This window comes from Nyctibius grandis, chromosome 22, assembly GCF_013368605.1.
Source record: "Nyctibius grandis isolate bNycGra1 chromosome 22, bNycGra1.pri, whole genome shotgun sequence".
Taxonomy (NCBI): Eukaryota; Metazoa; Chordata; class Aves; order Nyctibiiformes; family Nyctibiidae; genus Nyctibius; species Nyctibius grandis.
Genome location: NC_090679.1, coordinates 707,113 through 730,613, shown reverse-complemented (window position 1 = coordinate 730,613; position 23,501 = coordinate 707,113). Strand labels below are relative to the sequence as shown.

At 36.4% G+C, this 23,501-nt stretch overlaps 1 protein-coding gene across 1 annotated transcript in view; it reads right to left on the bottom strand.

Annotated features, from left to right (window-relative positions):
* GABRA6 (gamma-aminobutyric acid type A receptor subunit alpha6) overlaps positions 1–765 on the bottom strand; it is a 29,194-nt gene extending 28,429 nt beyond the window's left edge. The window contains exons 1-2 of the mRNA XM_068417167.1: positions 583–765; positions 220–338 (exon numbers count right to left, since the gene is read on the bottom strand). Of these exons, the coding sequence (XP_068273268.1) occupies positions 220–338; positions 583–620 (157 nt within the window). The 5' untranslated portion in view covers positions 621–765. The remainder of the gene's footprint in view (positions 1–219; positions 339–582) is intronic.
* Between the last annotated feature and the right edge of the window lie 22,736 nt (positions 766–23,501).

Genomic DNA, 23,501 nt, shown 5'->3' with positions numbered 1-23,501 from the left:
CCGGCGGGCTGGGGGCATGCGGGGCACGGGAAACTTTCCTCCTTTGCCGCCAGCCTCTCGGGTTTCAGCGCCTCCCTCCTGCCGGGTCCGGGACGGGACCCTCCTCCCCGCGCCCGCTCGGGCGACCCCCTCCACCGGGAGCCGGAGAGCTCCCGCTCGCCCTCCCCCACCGAGCCGCGCGCTCTCCGGCTCCCCGAGGGGACGGGAGCTTCCCTCTACCTCCAAATCCCGGCCGGAGCCTGTTGTCGTAGCCGTCCAACAGCTTGTCGAGGATCCGAGTGATGTTTTCCGAGTAGAGGTCCCCCCCGTCGCTCTGGCCCGCCACCGCCTGCCCTATGCTGCAAGGAGGGGCGAGTCCCGCCGTCAGCCCCTCGCCTCGGCCCTCGCGCCGGGCTCGCGCCCCGTCCCCTCGCCTCAGCCCTCCCGCCAAACTCGCGCCTGTCGAGGAACCGGCCCGCAGGGGAGAAGAGAGGAGGGAAGAGGGCCCGGACCCCCTCGCCTGCTCCTCCGGGCTGCGGCGGGGCCTGAGGGAGCCTTTGGGGGTCGGCGGGGCTGGGGACGGAGAGGGGGAAGCTCACTCACCTCACAACGACGCATACCCAGGCGATGAGCAGAGCCATGCCTCAGGTATGTCCGAGGACGCTCAGGTGCCCTCAGACCCGTCAGCTGGAGCAAGTGTCCGTGCTCATCCTTCCTTCCCCTCTTGGCCAGGGGCTCCGCCCGGTGAGGATATCGGAGAGCCCGGCTGGCTCACCCCCTTCCCCGTGGTCCTCGGCCGCCCTCTGCCCGGGGCGGGGGGGTGTCTGTGGCCGTGCGTGTCCTTTGGATTCGCCACCGCCGTTCAGCCTCATCTGACCGTTCCAGTGGGGGAATTAGGGTTTGAAGGGACGGTGCGCGGTCGGAGAGCAGTGACAATAATCGAATAAGGCATTAGGGGAGATTAAAAGGAAGAAATCCACTGCTAGTTTTGGCATGGAATTAGCAGGGACCCGTTAGGAAATCTGGAAAAGCGCTGGCATCTTGCTGATAGAGATTATGTTAGAAATGGCCTCAGCTTTTATTATGTTTATGGTTCACAGGGAGATTATTATGCAGCTTCTGCATTATTAGAACTTTGGAAAAAAAAAAAAACCCACCACCCTACAGTTTCCAATTTACTGTTTGGTGTTTTTTTTACCTTTCTCAATAGATTTCCTCATGATCAATCCTTCAGAACTGTACAGAGGGTTTGAATATCTGAACATATTAATATATGAACATTGAACAGTAAAAGTTGGGTTTGGTTCAGATTTTTTTTTTTTTTTTTTTTTTTAGTACTAAGCTGTTTTGGAGGGTTACATACACAGATTTCACTCGGACTTTAAACCAGGGCATTGCTAGGACTGTTGTTAGAATTGGAGCTCCTTACTTTTAAACCACTGGGATTGTGTATCATGACTAATTTTGTCCTGATAAGTACTGACTGGATCATTACTGTCACATCCTTCAGTAAGTGTGTTAATGCAGTCAGCCCTAAAGGAAAATAAGTTCAGGCTGCTCCAGCTTTTTCTGTGACTTTATTCCTTCTTATAAAGTCAATGAATGATGTAGTACCTATGTCATTTAGCTACACCGTAAACAAAGAAATTGGGTCAATTTTCTTTCCTCATGGTAATACAGAGAAACAAATAACTAGACCAAAACAAATTAATTGTTTTCATAAAATGTTGTTGCATAAACTGCATTTGCATTACCAGCTTCTAAGCAAATATACTTAATTATCAAGCAATGGAAAATAAGTATTTGCATGAAACTAGGAGAACCATAACCATGTATTTATTCAGCAGTAAGATTAGATGAAGTCTGATGCTGGGGTTCTGTGCTCAAGTTTTGTGTGTTTAAGAAAGAATGTGACGCTACGAAACCAAGAGAATATAAGAATGTGATTAAAAATACAGGATATCCTCTGTCATTGAGTTCCTTTCCCTGTTGTCGTGGGCAGTAATGTCATATAATCCATAAAAGTGGCTGGTTGCACACAGACAGAGCTCTGGCTCTGCCTTTGAACAATTGTGAACTCAAATTCCTGAGAGGCTTTGGTGCTCTATCAATGCACCAAAGACATGATCTCTGTGAATTCATCATGAGGTAGTATAGCTCAGTATTTTTGTTGATACTCAGAACCATTTATATGCATAAATTTATTCACAGACATTAGCACTGCATCTATGGAAAATTGAAGGCTTGTATGAACTACTAGGTAGAAAAGGGAAAAGTAGAAAAAGGAAATCAGCAAATCAGAACCTTCTGCGGGTTATGTTGTTCTATCTGGTCCTGATTTAAAAACCTACCAGTTTGAAACTTTACCCCATTTTTCAAATATGTTTGATCTTACTGATATGTTTTAGGCTTTTCTGTGCATCACTCTTCTCAGAATATTAAAACTGCATTTAGCATATAAACACCACTAACAGCCATTTTTGCAAATATGCTTCCACTAGTATTAAATATGTAAACATATTTTAAAGTCTTTTTTTTTTTTCTTTTTCTGGCTCCATTGGATCACTTCATTCACTGCTAAGAGATCTATGTTCTGTGGCTTACCTTATGTCTCCTCTTGGAATAATGTCCTTTTCCTTTTCGAATGAAAGGAAAAAGAAGTCTTCGCAAAATATTAGCAAGCGTATTCTAATTTCATTCACAAAATGTGTAAGAGGAGCAAACTTTTTAAAATTAAGCACATGCTTTGTCCGATCAGCATCCCCCAGCTTAATTGCACACATCCAATTTGTCATCTTTTAAAAGGTTTATTTTAGCAGCTTCTTTTAATAAGTATCTCTGAGCATTAAAAGCCAGTGCTACACTGGGCCACTAACCACTCCTTATTTCCTTCACTTCACTTTGTTGTCAGTTAGATAAGAACATATTTTCTGTTAATCATATCTGTTAAAACTGCATTTTGTTAATAGCACCCTGTTCCAAATTAGACTCCTGTTGTGTAAAAAGAGAAACATCTGTTTCATTCACTAAGAGTAGACTAGGATGTGAGTCAGAGAAAAGGAATGTTTCTTTTCCCCTGGAAATTGGGGGAGATATTAATACTTTTACTTTTTGGACCTGGCTGGACCTACAGAGCAGCAGCTCTCCTGGGACATCTATGATAGTCTTGCAGATAAAGCATCTATGTAAGTACAGGGTTTAAGAAATTTGGGTTTATATATATGCCCATCCATGGAAGCCTTCATAACTTAGACTGAAAAATAGGTGCTTTGTGGAGAAAACAAAGAAAGAAAACAGAGAACAGAAACACTATGTGAATTTAAATATTCTAGGAGTTCGCTGTGCTCTGTTTATCCTTTTCACTTGAGATAAGGCAAGCTAAAGAGATGTTTTGGACAAATAAACAATTCAGTATTTGCCTTCAAAATAAAAATATGACACTTGTCCTCAATCAGGACAGTTGTGTTGAATCTCAGCCAACAGTTAAGCAAGATCTAGCAGCGTCGTATTCAGTTATCCAAGCTTAGTATTGCCACTGTAAGGAGCATAGTGCTCCTTACAGTGCACTCTCAATGCCAGCTTGCCCTGCTGAAAAGGATAATGTACAGGAGTAACAAAGTAAATTAGCATGGGATTCTATGCTACACAGCTGTCCTGGTTTCATTGGGATTTGGTTTCAGTTTGTGGCCAGCCATGGTGATCAGGGCCATTAGCAGTTAAATCCAGGGCAGCTGCTCCAGTCTGGCCCACAGGTGTATTCTATATCATCGACATCAAGTTCACTATAAAAGAGAGGGCTTGGGGGGAGCTGTGCTTAGTTTTTTTGTTTTGTTTTGGGGGGGGAGGGGGTGGTTTTCCTCGCTTCTAGTCTCCATCTTCCTTATTTCTAATGATTGCTATTCCTGGAGAAACTTGCCAGTGCTCTGTAGATAAGTATAATTTTGTGTGTTTTGTGTTGTCATTGATATTGATTTTTTTATTTTATTAAATCTGTTTAACTTCAAACCCGTGAGTCTCCCTCCTTTTCCCAGTTCCCTTCTTCAGTTGGGGAAGGGACATTGGGTGAGAGAAAAACTGTTTATTGTTTAGCCCCAGGTGCGGGCTTAATGAAGACAACAGTTACTCCCTTCTCAGTCTCTGAGCTAGCTTTCATACTGCTACACAGCACTGGGCTTTGCTTTGTTGTACTACTGTTGAAATTAATAAATGAATACTGTAAATATAGGAGTGCAAGTTGGGAGCTAAATGTGAGTCCAAGTGCAGTGAATCAATGAGAGTTTAGAGTCAATCCAGCTTAGTGTAATATGTGTATTGAAGAAACATACACGTGAATCAACTTGAACACTCTCTGGACTCCCTTAGTTGTCTGTTATTATTTCACTTCAGAGTCTAGCCTAGCAATTCTTGCATGGTAGTGTGGTTCTCTGATGGCAAGGCAGATAACTTGGGCAAGTGGACTGCAGAGTTTGAATGAGTCATTGAATTTCAGTCTGGGATTTCCCTGCAGGAAAATAACATGATAATATTATTTGTAAGGCATTTGCAGAGAAGAGTCAGAGACAAGGGAAAAAAATATCTCAAAGCCTTTCAAAATATTCCAGCCCGCCTTCTAAAATGCTAAAAACAGCCTTTGCATGATGAAGGCAGTAGAAGGGACTTTACTGTCTGTTGCAGAGCTAGATGGTTTCATGAGCTGAAATAGGCTCTGGATAGATTTTTTAAAATATCTAATTTATCTTGAACTTTCAGTTAATGTTTTCTTTTTGTGGATCTGGAATTTTCAAGAGTGAAACAGGTATATCCCCTTTCTCAGCAGTTTTGAAATTCTTTGAAACAAGAAGTGTGCTCATGTATTTGTTTTCTAATTATGAAGAGAAATGCTCACACTATCAATCACACAAATTCCTTTATCAGAGAAGATCAAACAACCAGCAAATTTTAATGAGCCTGTGGTTATCAGGCCAGTATAGGAATAAATATAGCTGATAAAATTATTTGGAATAATAAGTAATCTGAGCAAGCTTTATAAAGGAATAGTGATCATGAAGACAAAGTTTCTTGGGAGATAAAACTCTTGTGAGCATAATGAAAATGCCTATCTTATAAAAGGCTTGTCAGTAACATATGCTTTGGGCATTTAAGCAAACAATTTGGAAATTTGTTGAAAAAGTGGCATGAACTGCAAAACAGCTTGGAAGAAGTGAATGGCAAATTGAGAAGTGTGGTGGCAAGATTACACTTTCCAGCTGCTAATTTTATCACCTGGTAGGATGTCATTAGCACTGTGATGAAAGATGATATTTCTGATTCATTTGGAATACTAGTGCTGAAAACTAAATGATTTTTGCAACAGACGAAAAATTCTTGAGAAATGTTTGTTTTATTCTTGAAACTGAGGAATTCTGAAATGAAAATAGATACTCTGACTGAAGTTTCTGTGGCACTAGCAAGTTAAAATATGAATTTGGCACAAAGGCTACAAGACTGCAGTTAAGTCTCTAGTATGTGCTGTTAATCTGATACATGCTAACTGTTCAGCCCCTGACAGAGATGTGTGTCTGTGTGTCCCTGCCATTTCCTCAGCATCTACGTGCTAGATAAGAATAAATAAGCTTTTATGATGTGGATGTGATTACTAAATTAATGGAAGGGACGTAGGGAAACTTTCTTTAAAAAGTGCCCTTACTTTGTGGAAAAAAATTGGATTTCAAGGTTTTGGGGTGTGGGTTTGTGTTTTTTTTTTACTAGCTTTATTTATTTCCCAGTGAATAAATTCATTTTGTAGATGATATACAGCAGAGATATAGGTAAAATAGTTTTATCCTTGTACAATTCTGTATAAATGAGATGTATGCCAGATTGCTGTTCCTTCATGGTCATCTTTCTGTCACAGGACAGTGTTTATTTATCCTTTCAGTATATCTCCTCTGCCTTGGGAAATCTTCAGGGAGAATGTATTCACATATTGCTACCTATGCTGCTCACCCCACCCCGCCACTGATAATATTGAGGGTGGATGAGTCATCTGCTCACAGATTGCCTTACTGGTACCTTGCAACGCGGGGAGCTGGCACAGGACAGAGCAGCTCTCAGAACTGAGGGAGCACGCTATGGTAAAGGTGCTGTTGTCCTACTCATTCTTGTCCTGTACAAAGCTCGACCGCAGTGAAAAATTGTTTTTTAGTTGATATGTACAAAGTTGAGTTATGCCCCTGCAAACACATATGCAAATATACATTCTCATATTTACATATTAAATGCTTAAATATTTGAGCCTGTATGCGTACGAGGTTGAATTTGAGTTTGTGTTTATGTACAGGAAAATCAAATGCCCAAAGAGGTAGAAACCATAACACATTTTTCCAAATCACAGATTGATTCTTAGACATTATTCGATGTGCAGTCTAGAATAAACACTTCAGTAAAGGAAGGAAGCTTGCTTTTGGCAGATCTACTGGGCAGCAAATTAAACAAATTCTTAAACATTTTTGAATTATATGGGACAGACTGCTGTTCAGTTGTTAGCACTTGTTCCACCTACTGTGCAGGTTTATAACTGACATTTCAAAGTACAGATGGAACTGGCTGTGTAGTGTGCAAATCGATACAGGTATTGTGTAGTTTCTTGTTTGTTGTAGTGATTTCTATCAGTCATAATAACGATTCAAGCATTTCTGGGAAATGCGAACCATGCACAAATCATTCTATGGAAGCTGATGGCTCTCTCTAAATGCCTCATACACGTGCCATCTACAAATAACCTAAACCAAGCTGAGGCCCACAGGCTCCTTCCCTATTGTATAGAGGTGAAACACTGCAAAACAGGCATGGTAGGAACCACATAGGAGTAAGCTTTGTAACTCTCCCTTGCCTCAGTTCTTGAAAGACCTTTTCTTTTGTTAATATTTTTGCCATCTGCCATACCAGCTGCCTTTCAATATCGACTGACAAGAGGGCTCTTAGTTAGTGGCAGCAACTCTTTCCTAGTCTCAATTGCAGAGGGAAAGGAAGCAGGGAGTGACAGCAATACTATTTAACAGTCTGTGTCATCCTGTGCTTCTATGTGTTTCAGTCACCTTTTTTAAAGCACCATCACCAACAGTAGGGCTGATGGCTGAGTGATCCTTCTGTAAGTGAATAAGAGAAGGAATGCTCTACTTTTTGAAAACTTGCTGGTTCTCCAGATGATCTCATCTATGTAGTTAGGTCCCCAATTTTCACGCTATTTCAGTAGTTTGTATTTGAAAGACAGACCTGTGTTTTTAAAAGAGGATGTTCTCTCATACCTCAGAGATACTATACGGAAAGAAAAATCTGATTCACTAGGTTATGTTAACTGGACTTGGTGTTAATTACCCATTATTATTTTAATATAGGTAATCTTTACAGAGCCATTCACAACTAAAGAATGAGGCTTAGTGTCAATTTACCAGGAAGAGAATAGTATCCTTTGTCTCAGGACAGATGGTTATAGTAGGGGAGAATCAGGTTCTACTGTATATTCTCTATTTTTCTGAATCTTGCATAAAATTTGCCATCTTGACTGCATTGGCAAGTGTCCCAGTCCTAATCTAGAAGAAACAAGTTCTCTGTATGTGATTGTCAACCCAGCATGCATTGGTCCTGTGATTGTTTGGATATGTTTTCAGCACAGGTGTGAGGTGCAAGCTCCAGATGAGAAGGAAACCCTTCTCCAGCAGCAGCACCTGGGGTAGGAGGCCCTGGCAACTGCAGGTTCACTGCACCTGAATTGGTGTGAAGCTTAGTGAATTCAACAGTGTTAACTAATAGTAAACCCTGTGGTTATATAAAAGTAATGATGGTGGCGATTCTTTCTTCGCAGTGAACAGGAACCATTTGACAAGAAATAGATGGTTTCTAGCCTGGCACTCTTCACATTTCAAGAATCAGTGAACACAGATTCTTAAGTCTCAAGATTTCTGCTTTTTTGGAGGTCAGTCCTTTTCTACATTGTCTAGAGAGAATGCTAAGCCTAAATGCACAGTAGTAGATAAATGGATTTCTACTCAGTCATGTAGATAGTAGACTATCAAGGATTTGCAGACAGAGCGTAGTCACGTTTGATATCATTGTCTTTGATATAAAGATAAAGCTGCCTGGATAAAAATAAGCAAGACTGCACAAGATACAAAAATTAGACAAGTGATTTAAGAGATTGTAATATGCTGGCTAATATTCTTTCCTTGAGCACATTTCCTTAGGAGTACACATTTAGAAATCAACCTAAAGGAACAAACCCACTTTTCAGATGTATATTTAATAACTCTTTATCAACTATTGCCCCATGAGGTTTATTTTATTATAGAGACTTAGGATTAAATTTAATTTATTTTTTCCTATCATTTTTGGATAAAAGTAACTTTCTTATAAACTTACTCCTTGGATATGGATATTTCTATACTTGTTTTTTCTTCCAAAAGTATGGTTAAAAACCTTCAACTCATTTTAGACCTGAAAAAAATGTGAAATAATGAACTTCTTGTTTAATCTTGGGAGGTTTTTGTTTGTTTTTACACAAGAGTGAAATACAACAAAAGGGGGAGAGAAAGACAGAGCTCGTTTGCCTCTTATTCAGAGTCACTTAAACCACTGTATTACCTGGATGACTTCTTATGTGGTTAGAGACTCCATATTTTTCTCTCAGAATGCTATAGTTCACTGGTTTGGGTGTTCTGTGTTAGCTAACAAACTAATGTAGAAGTGTTAACTTATTGCAGTAGCTCTGAATAAGATGAATGCACGTTAGATCCAGAATGTCTTAAATATATATTTTATTATACTAAACACATTAATATTTCACTCTGGAGTAACTGTAAAGTACATTGATAACCAGTATTATCCCCTCTAGCTCACACTCCTTGCCTGTGACCAGAGATTGGATTTATGTCGCCTCCCTGTAGATACTCACCTAAGCACTTTAGTAAAATTAATTCATCTATATTTGTCTCTGTTTTATACATTCTCTCAGAAACAGTTATATAATTGAAATACGTAATTTAAATGCATGAGTTTCTAAGTCATGTGCTTGTATTTTTGTACATTTAAGTACATGCTATTAGCTGCATACTCAGTTAAACAGAAAACAAGTACCTCATGTAAGCTGTTTGGCAGTCAGATGTTAAACCATATTTTAAATATTGCATACTACAGAGCACCATAAGAAATCTGTTAAGATAAATATACGAAATGAAAATTTTTACTTTTCCCTTTTAGTGTTGCAAATACTTTTCATGTAGTTATAACTAACAGATAGTCTTTCCCCTCTTTCTTCTGCACCCTCTCCCATGAAAAAAAAAAAGAGGGCGAGGGGAGAAGAAGTAAGATTTCTCATTATTACTTGTGGATCGTTTGGTAATCCTTAAAGATTTTTGCTTATTTTCCTTTGTTTCACAATATCAAAATTTCTTTTACCTCCCATGTTGGAGACTATTTTTTATGCTTGCACAAAACGCACCTTCTGACATGTGAATCTTTCCCTCTTGTTGGCTGCTTAGATAGAGATAAGCCAGTTAAGTATTCCTTAATTAGGTTCATTTTCAACAGTTGCTTGAAGTTATTAGGAAAGATTATATGGTTGTATTATAGGAACCATTAAGATGTATGTTTAATGCTCTGTATTAGTAAGCATAGACCTAGCAGCTTTTTCTCTCTCTCAACCTTTGTATTTATCCAACCTGCATATTAGTCATAATAGTATTGAAATGTACTTGTTATTTTACATCAATATTATATGGCAGTATCATCAAAGTTACAGTACTGTAAAAGATTAACCTTCCAAACATCTTGAAAACTGTAGCCTGTCCTTGTAAATCTCCTTCTGAGGTATTTTATACTCAAATATTTTGCTTACCTGTTTGCAAACATTTCAGACTATCAAATGAATGCACTAAACTATTAATTGCTCATACTGCAAAAATCTATATGCCCTTTCTTACATTGCAGTTAAATTGCTACATACTTAAATCCAGGGTGCTGCATTTACTTCTTTTCTAACAAATGTTGTTAGGCCTCTTAGAGAACATAAAACTTTTAGTTACTTTGCTGTATACTTCTGTAATGATTGTCCCTAAATGCCTTACTATAAACAGGAGCTAGCTATCTCAGGCAATTGACACATACACTTGAAGGGTGAAATATTGACAAATGAAGCCGAATATAATACAGTTTTAGGACACAAATTTGTATCTATTTTTGCACCCTCTCCTAGCATAAAAAGTAAATATTATTTATATGTAAATGTTTAAAAAATCAACCAAAGCAACAGCATGAGCTGTGGGGGAAAAAAAAAACCCAACCACTGCAACACAACAGAAACATTTAAATTATTTGCAGTAAATATAGTAAGTACCCTCTTCCAATGAAATTCTGAATAAGACAATTTAAAGATGCAGTTTTATTTCAAAAGTTTCATGCAGAATTATTTATATAGAAAATTATGTGAATCAAAAAGATTATTAAATTGCTCATGTATTTGCTATATATTTAACCTAAAATAATTTATGATGCATTTCATGGAAAAGCCATATAATCTATTAATATCTTAATAATTTGCTGTTTAGCAGTCTCACAATTCCTAAGAATTTTGAATCATCTGCTCCTCTTTTACAACAGCATTCAAAAATTCTACTTTATTGCAGACTTTTTCCTATCTTCAAAGATTTACAGTACTGTATATACTATTCTTTACTGCTATTTTTACAATGGATAAAATCATATTTCTCAGATGAGCATCTTGGAATCAGTAATTTGTCACTGGTTATAAAATATAGAAACACTAATTAGAATAAGTGATTTCTAGATATTTATAGCCTTTACTAGAAAGGGGATCTGGCAGGCACTGAAATCAAAGACACAGGGACAGAGAAAATAGAGAAATTGTTTGCTTCAAATATTTGCCAGATGTTCTTTGACATGATATATAGTGAAAGAATGAAATATATTCTCGAATAATTTTATTATAATAGATATAATACTCAGAGGCTTCTCAAGTTGCTAACACTCCTATCTTAATGAAAAATTGTTCCTTTCAGTCTTGGAATAGAAAGATACATAAATAAACACAGTGTCAAGAGCTGGACTGAAGTGAATTTTTGATAGCTCTTCATATATAAATGATATTCCAGGCAAATATTCCAGCCTTGTTCATATTACTTAGTGAACTCTCCCATCTTCTATTATAATCATCAGGACTCTTGCAAATAAAAAAACATGGACAAGGATTATGAAATATGATCCTGAACATCATTGGTTCTTACATATAGACTTATGGAGGGAGAGCTGTAATACAGAATTCTTCGTTTTACCGAACAACATGAAGAGATGGCAGTGAACTCTTTTATGCAGAAAAGCTCTAGACCTCAGGTACACAGTGACTGAAAGAGTTGGGTTGCTGCTTTGCTTTGAACCTTGGAGAAAGTCTAAGTCAGCAGTTGCATTATGTCACATGCAGTAAGACAAATATAACGGGTATGTCTACTTGCAACAGCAACAAAAAAACCCATGTGCTTTTATCTACAGGCTGCACAGTGTTAATTTGTAGAAGGAGCAGTTGCAGTTTAAGCATGGATGTTGTCTTTTCCAATCAAGTGAGGCCATAGTTTAGCAGATTTATTAGAACGCTTACTATCAAACTTGGTGCCTTTCTGTTCCCAGTACACTCATGTCCTTTCACCTCACCACTGGTAATTTTATTTTCCATAGCCTTATTCAAACTTGATAATAGTGAAATAACCCATCAATTTAAAATTAAATCCATCTGAAAGTGTATCTTTAGTTCACCTAAAAGGTTTCCATTTCCTCTACTACTTTGGCAGCTTTGTGTTTGTTAGTTCTTGTTTATAGTAGCTAATATATTTATGTATATTCATATAAATATGTAATCTTAATCGGCTCTGCCATCTTTTTGGATACGTATTAATAGAAGTAATATATGAGACAAAATAGTTTAGGCAGTTGAGAAAAAGCATTATGTTATAGGACAACTGGAGGAAAAATAACAGTTAAATGGCAGCTATTTTTATCCTCTTTATCCTATTTCCCAGTATAATTATTTCTGGATCAGTGTCCTCCTTTCTGCATTCAGGCTTCTGTGAATATACTAATTTTTTTTTCCCTTTGCTGTAATGTATCCTTTTAATTTGTTTTTCCCAATTTTTATAGCTATCCTTTCTCCATTTCTCACAAAAGCATTCATAGCATTTTAAAAAATCTTGCTTAATGCTTGTATTATTTTGTAAGCACATAGTTTCCATTTAGACATGTCAGCCCTTTCTTTCTGACAGTATTGGTATTTCTAATTGAATATTAAACATGATTTCTCTTTCCTTCAGTGCTGCAGTAGATCTATGCAAATGTTAGAGTTGTAAATAATAAGATACAGATGCTATTCCTTGCAGTTTAACCAGTATGTTGGGTAATAGTGGCCCTAAGATCCCAAACTACATAAAACTCTCTAAAGTCTGAGTGCTTGAGAATATGGGGAGAAGGGTACTGATTCCCTTTGAAATGCCTTGAGATCAATGCATGAAACTGATGATCAGTGGATGAAAACTGTTGTGTATAGTTTCTGAATTGATGAGACTGTAATATTGGGTTTGCTATATGACATGTATGGGAGCTGGACTGGATAAAGAACAGCTTCTGTCCAGTAAATTTTCAACAGAGAAGGCAATTCCACTATCTGTACAGTGTATTACTGTGCTTATTTTTTGCATAATTGTTACTCAAACTTTAAGTGAATAGAATTTTCTGTACCAAACCCTAAACATTTTCTCAGGCAGCCTTTGCTTTAAAAATAGTGCTTGAAAAATGCTACAGCAGTAATTTTAGATTACCTGACAGTGCTAACTTTTGCCAGCTTCCATTGTGTCCAATGAGTTCTGTCCACCTTTACATGCCAGCCAAAGGAAGTGTCTCTCTGCAGACTCATCATTTTCAGTCTTTGAAGCCTCAGCTACTTCTGGTTTAGTTTAGCTGCCCCGAAATGTGAAATTATTAGTAGTGTCCTTATTTGGGTGTACTATTCTAATTATAATATTTTAGTGTGTGAACCTACAAGCACATATGTTTAAGCTCACATAAATGCAAGAATACTAGATACATGAGAGAGAACTTGTATATACAAATCTTGCCTCATGAGAAGACTTCAGCTGACAAGATGGGATAGTCTTATAAAGGCCCAGGTCTTAATAAAATTTGTTTTTGTGTACAGCTTTCTATAAAAGTCCACATTTGTGATGAAGGACAAATTATAGTAATAGCCAGATGGAAAAATTCTGACAATAATAAAATTTCATTTTGAAATCTGTTTGTCAAAATAAAAACTCTGAGGGAACTCTTCTGTTTTGTCTCAGCTGCAAAGAACCTCGGGCTTCTTCCTGTGAGGAATGTCTGTAGGCTTCTGAGGCTTTTCTGACCCAGATCCTCAGCAGTCACACTGTCTGCTAAATAGAGGAGCATGATCTAAGCCTTTGGGCTTCTGTCCTTCCAACAGCAGCTGTGGAAAGAGTGGCTGCTTGCCATGTCTTATTATCTGGGCCCCCATTATCCACAGATCAGGAAAGCCCTCTTGGAAGGCTGCAACAAAGTGAAAGTTTTCCAGAGAATGTCCCTGTTTCTGGATTTTGCTGTCCATCATAAATTCAAATGTCAGAATCCATTGAAAAAAAACCTTTGCCTTTTCCTAATCAAGGGTAATGATGATACTACCTTCCTCATCTTTCCTTTCTCTTGTGTGTCTGCCTTACTGATTTAGATTATTTAGCTCGCAGAGGTTTGTTGATAATTTTAGTTTCTGCAGTGCCTAGTACAATTGGATCTTGCGGTGCTACTGCATGACAGCCTTTATTGATGGGGTAACATTTATCTACTGAATCTTTGAAAACTGTTAATCAAATACCTCATGGGAATTGCCAGCTTTCCTCAATAATGTATTTTTAAATCAACAGCAGATTTAACAGCTAAATTCCAGTCAAAAATTCTTTCTGTGGGAGTATTGTTGAATGTCTGTCAGTTTCAGCAACCAAAGACTACCAAATGATTCCAGTTATCATGGTCTGAGATGTAGAATTTCATCAACAGAAAAAAATATTAGTTTTACTAACATTTTTTCCCAAGTAAAATATCTTCAGGCCTTGGTCCTCTGTCTTCTTATTATTTCTTATTATGTCCTAAAAAAGTAAAAAAAACCAAAACAAAACCAAACCAAACCACCAAACAAAACAAACTCAGTTTAATTTTTCCTTTGCTAATAAAATGATATTTAGACCTTTTCTTTTGGTATATCTGAGATAAGAAAAGGAGCAATATACTTTCATAAAATCATAAAATAATTAAAGTTGGAAGGGACCTTTGGAGGTGATCTATTCTAGCCCCCTGCTCAAAGATTGGATCCAGCTCCAGAGTCAAATCAATTTGCTTAAGGTCAAATTCACCCCAGTTCTGAGTGTTTCCAAGGATGGAGCTTCACAACCTTTCTGGGTAGTCTGTTCCAATGTTTGACCCATCTGCCTCCGAATTTTTATTCCTATATATCTAGCTGGAATTTCCATTCTTGCAGTTTGTATCTGTTCTCTGTTTTCTTCATGTTTTATGTTACTGCATTAATACTGTTTACCAGAAAGTAAAGAAACAATCCAAATCTTTTCAATGTATAACAAAATCTATCTGAAGTGGGAGGGAAAGGTGTGACTTGGGTTCAGCCTTCCTGTACTGGATCAAAAGTTAGTCCTGTCATCAGTGAAATTCTTACTGTGTTTGAAATTTAACCTTCCTCCCCATCCTCTCTGATCTACCCGGCGCATATTGCTGATGACAGTCTGCACAAGTTAGCTGAATTGCCAGAAAGTAATACAACTACATAATCAGCATTTGACACTGTTTGTGAAAAACAGGAAATAATAATAGTCTATGTCACAGAGTATAACAGAGAATGTGAAATTGTAGGTGAAAATGGGAAGGGAGGGGAATGGGGTGTAATGATGACAGAGTAGCAATGAGTCTTCTTTAGCCCACTGTGCTCTACCACAATGCAGTTTCAAAAGTATTCTGACTGAACGTACTCTGAGTACCTGAGGAAGAGAAAGTATTCTTAGAAACAGCATTAATAAAAGAGAACACTGGCCTAGCTAGGTTTTGCAATGATTTTGACAAATGCAGATACCTAACAAAACAATGAAAGTTCAACAAAAGTTGAAGTTGACGGCTATACATCAGTTTCGTTTGTTTTCCTATCTCCATCTACCGGGAGGAGGCTGTATTACACAAAAGCCTTCAATGGCATGTGTAGTTACCTAGACTTTAAGACTAGTTTAGCACTCGGCTAAATTTTTGTTATGCATCATATTAAATGACTGCAATAACCAATTAATATAATATGCACGCGAGTTATATTTTTTTTTTTGTCTTGAAAATAGTTAGCAATCTTATTTTCAGCTTCCTCTGCCCTATAATTCTTAGGCACAAGGTTTTGGAGAGTAGCAATAAGAAATAAAATATATTGATCGTGAGTATTGAGGCATCATTGATTTTTATTAATTAGTTTTTGTTCATAGCACTAATTAATTGTGTTACACTTATTAAAACATTTACAAAAATATTTAATTTATTGAAATAGTAGTCTAAAATTTAACAGTTTGGTTATGACTACAGCAGCAAATCTTGTGGAATTTCACTGGCAAATTCTCTGAAAGCAGAGGCATTAGTGCTTTAAAATTGACAATAAAATGTGTGTTATTTTCTGTACCCTTATCAAAGTTACTTTACCTTTTATGTCCATTATATATTTCCACAGCTGTGGAAATTTTGGTCATGTTCTCTCATTTCTTTATCCACAATGTACTGAATTCCTTTTTTGTAAGTAAAGAAGAAAGTAGGGTTTGACATCTTTGGCTTATTGGACCAATTGAGATTTGCATGACTATTCTGCGTGATTTTTGCTGCTCCCATATTCTGGAGGCACTAGAAACTCCTAGCAGGGCAGCTGCTGGTCTTGAAGTTTACTTTTTTTGTGGTACACCAAAAGCCAGTTTGACTGAGTGTAGAGTACTATGCAAGAAGAATGTCTTTATGCCCAGCCTTTACTCTGTGCCATATTTTACTGAAATATTTTTATCCGAGCAAAAATTATGTGTACAGATGTTCATTCAACCGCATGTAAATCTAACTCCTGCTTGAACATCACAGATTATTTTTACTTTTATCTGAACATGGTTACATGAGTAACTTTTCCCCCTTAGGAAGCCTGATCCTGATAATTTTTTTTTAATAGGAACAGAGTCTGAAAATTTTACTACTTATTTCAAGAAGATGATCAGGCTACTATTATGTGTTTTCTTCTATCTGAAATATGATCAAACTAAAGTTTTGATGTGCATTCTTTATGTACAAATTTGTCAATTTTGATCCAAAGCCAATAAAAAAAGATATAAAAATGGTTATAATATGAAGAAAACTATATTGGTCTCTAATTGCCTTGTGCTGAATTTTGCTGTTTATTTTTATTTTAACAATCTTGTAAGATGAATGTTATATAACCAACTGAAATGCAGATTGTCTTAATGTATATGTGTTTCTTGACATAGTCAGTAATAAAGCCTTGGTTTCAAGGCCAGGAAATTGCATGTGCATCAAAGTTGAGTTTAGAATTCTATTGTATTTCAAGAACTCGTACCAAATATTACAACTTACTTCAGCTGGCCCTAGCCAGAAACAAAAATATGGCTATGTATGGAAGTCCTATGAAGTCCATAGGTTTTGCTGTCTAAGTAGGAAATATCTTTTCCTAAGGAAAGGATATCCATGCCTTTAAGAATTACATATCTACTGACTGAGTGGGAGCTTTAAAAAGAAGTTTTTCTTTGAAAGGACAATGGTATGACAGATGGTTTCTTTCTATATGATGTTATAGATTCTCATTCATGCATATATAGAAGACAACAAAAGATTAAAATGACCAATCAGTATTCAAAAAGCAACTGTTCTTGGTATAATACACTATAACTGGTATTCAACAGCTGAGAAATACCTGATTGAAGTATAACAGCTTTTACAGAATTGTGGTTTTTGTTCAGGAATTTGTTAATTAAGTACAGCTCATCCCTTCTCTAATGCAAAGCATCAACAGTGTTTTGAAGTCTAGCTGTTCTCTGTTATATTAATTATATAATATTTACAAAACTTATGATAGCCCTCTTGAGATGTGACCGCTGTGCAAATCAGCAAGCTATGAAAGGATAACACCGGCATAGTACTCCTGTTCTCCACGGTACTTTTTATACATTGATTTTTGGTTTTGCAGAGTGTAATTCATGCATGTTATGTTGAAAGTCCTACTTGAAATTGTTGACAGCTTGAACTTCTGACTGGGTCGGTCAACAGCAGCATCTATGTACATAGCTGAGTTGTATACACTGGAGAAAGTAATTTTATTTTTAGCAGATACCTGTCTTTATGCAGAAGTCTCAAAACAGAATCCTAACAAAAAACTGTTGCATATTTCCCATTTCTAGGAGCTATTCAGTGTATATTACAGGTGTGGGCTATTTTCTCCCTCTCTATAAATCTTGCCCCATCTAAACCTGAAACTGTCTTTTCATAGTATGTCATTTGGCAAGCAAAGTCTCAATTCTGTGATTACCTTGCTAGCAACATTTAAATAATCTAACAAAAATGTTTTTAGTAAGCTTTTCTGGTCTTTCCACTTCTTCTAAATCTTATTACCATCTCTGATTTTTCCAATATGAAATGGGTCTTTAAAATTTTTCCTGGATCATATCACAAATAAATCATCCAATTTAATGAAACATTAAACATAGAGCTTAAATGTAGTTCAGTAAAATCATTAGCTGATCTACACTAAAGATATGATATAATGATGATTTAACTTGGAATTGTGGAGTCCTTTTAGTACTACCTTGTCTTTTTCAGTACATCTATACCAAAAGAATTGTAGGGCAATGGTGGGTAGCGTTTGTTTGGTTTATTTGTTTTCCCCTAATCTTTCCAGTTATTGAGATGATGATTAGGGCATAAAATGCATACATTTCTTGAATAATGCCAACGATGACTGAGGAAGAAAATCAGATATTTTGGAATAGATCTGTTAGTGCATAAAACTATGATTAAAACTAGAAGGTTGCAGGTGTACTAAAAGAAAAATGTATGACCTTTTTAGTATATCTTTAATAGTTGTTGTCTACAGTTACACCTATGCAACATGCGTACTTCAGTCCCTATAAAGGCAGTTATTTATTTCAGCATACTGATACATTTATGTTCAATACAGGTGGACATACTTGTATGTATTCAAGTTAACTGATTTTTCTCAGCTTCAGTATCTCAGGCTCAAGGTCTTTTCTTGCTTCTTGCAAGTGATAAATTTGTCAGCTTTGTCAGAAAATACGGTTTAGTTACTGAAGTTTTATTCTTGTGGGAAACGAGAAAGACTTTAACTCCTAAAACTGTGTTAGTGGGACAAAAGGCGACTTGAAAATTCAGATTAAATTTTCCTTATTTAAAGAACACCTCCATTCTGTGAGAACACTTAGAATTCAGAACTCAGTATGGTGGATTTTATTTTTTTAAATATTTTTAAAAAATGATGTTTCAGTTTTATAAAAGCAGATTCTAAAATGCATACCCTTCAGGTACCCTACTTATAGTGTATGGCTTTCACTTCCAAGGATTTTCTTATTCTCACTTGGAGAAAGGGAAAGAAGAAATTTCTAATGCTCTTTGAAACTCCAGAAGAAAGTGTTAACCATCTAAAGCTAGGTTGTGGTCCTACATGTTCATCTGAAAAGCCTACCTTTTCCCACTCATCTTTCTCAACCATAGATACTTCTGGTAGCAACAAATGGAATTTCTGCTTCCAAATAAGTTGCTCGCCATCATCTGAGGGAAGGATGACTGTAGAGATCTAAGGAAATTTTTGCAGGTTTTGTGCGCTGCCTAAATTAAGTAATTGCAACAAAAAAATATTGCCAGGAAGTGGTGATTCTATTACAACTTATAAAACCAAATCTGATTAAGTTTTGCTGTCATAGGTGAATCTCTGCTGTCAAACTTTCCCATGATCAAGAAAAAGATATCTGCTGTAAAAATGGGAGTACTGAGAATGTTTCAAATAAAAGACCTTAAAACAGAATTACAATTATTATAAAACAATTTGTTATGCATCAAAGTACTGGAGAAGTCTCCACATACTCACATTCCATGACTCTATCTACTGATGTAGATAAACAATCTTGTTATTTACCTCAAACACTCTTGCGATGACATAACTGCAGCAAGAATTTAGTAAATCTCTGCATAATGCTCATCTTAAGCCCATTAATGAGCTTCATTGGCAATGTGGCACCTCTAGCAAGTTAAAAATGTGCTCCATTCTGCTCATGCCAGGGAGAAAAGTAACACTTGGAATTGGGCACTTTTGAGCTACCACAAACTGGGGAAGGGAAGGATGACAATGCATCAAAAATCCAGTTGATACAAGAATTGGAATTGTAGTTCTGGAACCATTAAATACAATGGCAGGATAGCTACGTGCACAAAGTATCTGTAGCTTAACCTTTTTGTATTACTAAAGTGAGAAAATAGACCAGTAAGGGAAGAACTGCCTCATCTTTTCTAAGCAACAAATTTAAAGGTTTTGTAATGATCGGGAGAATCAAACTGGTATCTTGAACAAAACCTTTGTAAGGTGATAGAGTTGAGAATTACAATTTAATTACTGTAAGGATAGTTTTCCCTTGAGTTATGATTTATGGAACTTATCCCATGTTAGAAGATGTATAGCAATTTTAATTGCGGTGAAAAAATCTTAAACAATAGAAAATATTTTCTTAGGCCAAAGTATTTGGTAGCACTCAATACGAACAAATGGTTAACTGGCATCTAAGAGATGGGTGATATTTAATTTGAATTTCCACATTCAAATACCCTTAAACATTTAGAAATATATTTTAATTAAAATAATTTTGAAACCTGAAGGCACTCAAAATATTGCTATTAGTCTTCAGGAAAACTGAAGACACAAGAGTGCTCTAGATTTAAGAGTGAAAGACTTCTGTGTTCAGGAGAGCGTATATTACATATAAAATATTCTAATCAGTTTTAGTTCCTTTAATGTAGTAGCAGTATCATTTCCTGATCTGAAGGAGACTTTGAAGTGGGAAGTAAAGAGGTGAGTGATGGGTATCTAGCCTTTGCAGTAGGGAGAGAGGAATGCAGAAGCCATTCTCCTTGCACATGTCCTATCAGCCAGGCAGAGCTCTCAGGGCAGAGCCTGATGAGAAAGATGGCCTAGTACATCTTTTTCCCTCAAAAAAACCAAGTCCAATAATCACAAAATAACTTTCTTATTAGATTGTAAATTGAACCTGAATTAAGAAATCCAGAAATTGCCCTCTCTGATATGTGTGTTACGATAGTCTCACCTCTTCCTGTTTTTTGTTTTTTTTTCCTCCCTTGAGGACATAATTTTGTATAACATGATCACAAGAAAAAGATGATGAAATGAATTTAATCAAATAATTGTAAAAGATATTATTCTGAAAGTAGTGAAACTAAATGAAGACTTCATTTTGTACAACGCGCAGGCTATATATTGAAAATTTGAAAACATTCTGGGTTTGAATTTGAGAGACTTCAGTGGAATACGACTTCCAGGTTGCAAGACACTACTTTTTAGTTACTTCAAATAATGTTTCCAAATGACCCACTGCTTCTCAACGTCTCAAAGCTGGTGTGATTGCTAGACAAAAAAATCTATAGCAACTAGACATGTTGTCCAGCAATGCTGAAGACCAAGAGATGGGTTTCTTAAGGGAAGATCTATTTAGGTGCTTTGACGATAAAGTCAGACGTTTAATAGAATTATTTAAAGGTAATTTAGACAGCAGTATCTACTTCTTACTGAGTTTCACTTAGTCATTTCTGTAAATCCCATGTGTGTCTTCTACATCTTCAGGCACTTTAAATATCTAGCCCAAAGGCAGTTGAATATCTGAAATCTGTTAAAACTATGGGTAGCTTTCTGTTTTCCACTACTGGAAGAGAATCCCATTTTGAAGGCTAGTTCTCAAATTAATAGAAGTTTCAACCTTGGAGACTGTTGTTCAATGAGGATATTAAAATTGTTTGTGACATTTAGTCAGTGTGACCTGTTAGAAACCTGTATGTATCACTTTTTGCTAACATAATTAATTTTGTAAGAAATGTAACCACAACTGCTGTACTTCCAGCTTTCCTTTTTCTCCTTTCTTTTTCCTCTCATTCAGAGATCAAACTATTAAACATCCCTGGCTGAATACTGATTCTAATATTCTGCAAAACTAACAAATCATAAATCAAAATAAGTATAGCTGTTTCCTTCTAGGAACAGAGTTTTGTTACTTTTCTAAGTAACAAACTCCTACAGAGTAGGAGACATAAATTACAGTGCTTGGTGGTGTGTTTTGTTTTTTTAAATTTATATATACTAAACTTTTCTACTTTTTTAAGCTTGCACAGTAATATGGACTAGGGATGAGTAAAACACCCACTACTGATGCTTCAATTCAAAAACAAGCATCCAAATCCTTTGATGGGTTTATTTAACAGATGACTCATATAACCAACACAATGGAAACATATCTTCATATACAACCGCCTGTTATGATTCCATGCCGGAACACAGAAGGGGAGAATGGACAGTGTTTTTCTTTTCTAGACTCAATTGATATTATCATTTGGTTTTATTGATATTATCCAACTGAATGCATGGAAGAGGGTTCCGAATGCATCGTATAATATGTTAAATCTGTGCGCAAAATATTCATGGCTTCATTATAAATATAAATCTTCACTCTAAGAAAGGTAGATTTGACGGAAGGATAAGATTAGTGAGACTGCTAGTATGGTCTCAGGCCAATACTATTTATTCTTTTTTTAAGCACCTGTTCTTATAATGAACCAATTTATATAAAACCCAGAAGCTTATAGCCTACAAAAACATATTCATACTTTAATGCTGAGTTTTCAGGCTAGAGGGTTTTTTTAGTTACTACTCATTAAGGATGTCTGAAGATGCAATTTTATATAAAACACGAAAATTGCTACATTTATCCATGGCTCGTTGGTACTTGCATTTTAGTAAGGAAATGCTGTTTGCAAGATTATTAATGAAAAGGTTAGCACATAAATTTGCAAGCAAGTGAGTATTCCCAGTAAATACTTGCATATGCTTCCCAGTAGGTTTTGGGATAATCTATTCAGGAAGTAAAAGAAGCATCAGATAACTTAAGTGATGTAGCTGAATTAACTGAAAGGTGTAAAAGGTGAACACTAAAGCAACAGCATTTACCAGTTCATAAGTGAGCCAACAGCATTTTTTTTGCATATAAATACATAAAACAATTAAAAGGTGACTAAACAGCTGTGACTTGCAAAAAAAATATTTTATTAGAAGGGAATATATACATATTGATCACTCACACATAAATATAGAGTTGTAAATGGTTTACCAATTGCAAACAAAACTCTGGAGGAGAGTCCAACAAGAGAAACAGCTTATAGATGATATACAGAGACCTTATTAACTCTGTAAGCTGCTATTGGATGCTTATACCCAAAAGAGGTTCTCTATTTGTTTTGTTTCTTCCTTTGCTTTATTTTTCTAACATGAATTGAATGACCATTTACTGGTTTACCAAATGAGTAGCACTATGAAACCTTCTGGAGATCATTATTAATAAGATGACACTCAACTCTACAGTAACTTTTTATCTAACCCAGATCTTAGAGCTTTGCTGTTCTTGTGTTAGCTAATTATTGGAAGACTGTGGATAAAAGTGAAATAGCTGTAACTTACAGAGGCTAAAACAGGCCTTTCTCTCCTGTATGTGCACTTATAGAGATGCATTTAAATGAAAACCTAAATGACAAATGGTTAAGAAAAACATGAAAGTGGAATACAGCAAGTTGCACCATCTTTGTTAGAGCAGATTGCGAAACGTTTCAGGTTTAATGTCTTCATAGACTTAAATGCTTTGGCATTTTTGATACCCAGGGGTTCATTCTGATATGCAAGATGAAATGTAAGCACTTAATGGTTTTCAGAGCAAAAGACTTGGCCTATCCTTTGCATTATACAGCACAATTATATATTATCTTAAATCTACAAGAATAAGCTGCTGTACTCTTATGCTCAGTGGTGATTTACCCAGATGCAAGAAGCTCTAGACTAGTCTATCAGAGGACGCTATTGATCATAGCAACTGTCTATCTGTTAATCTTAATGATTAATGACTTGAGAGGACTGTCTGAAACTGGTTGGTTTATTTTGGTAGTCTACCAAGAGTGACAAATAAAATTCAGCGTTGAAAGAAACTGATTGCAAAGAACAGTATTTCTAGCAGAGTTATATTCTGTGCTCATAGTATAAAGTATGGTATTTCTAACGTATTGATTTCACAGACTTAAAAAAGAATTTGACTTATCCTGCATCAGAATGTATATATAAA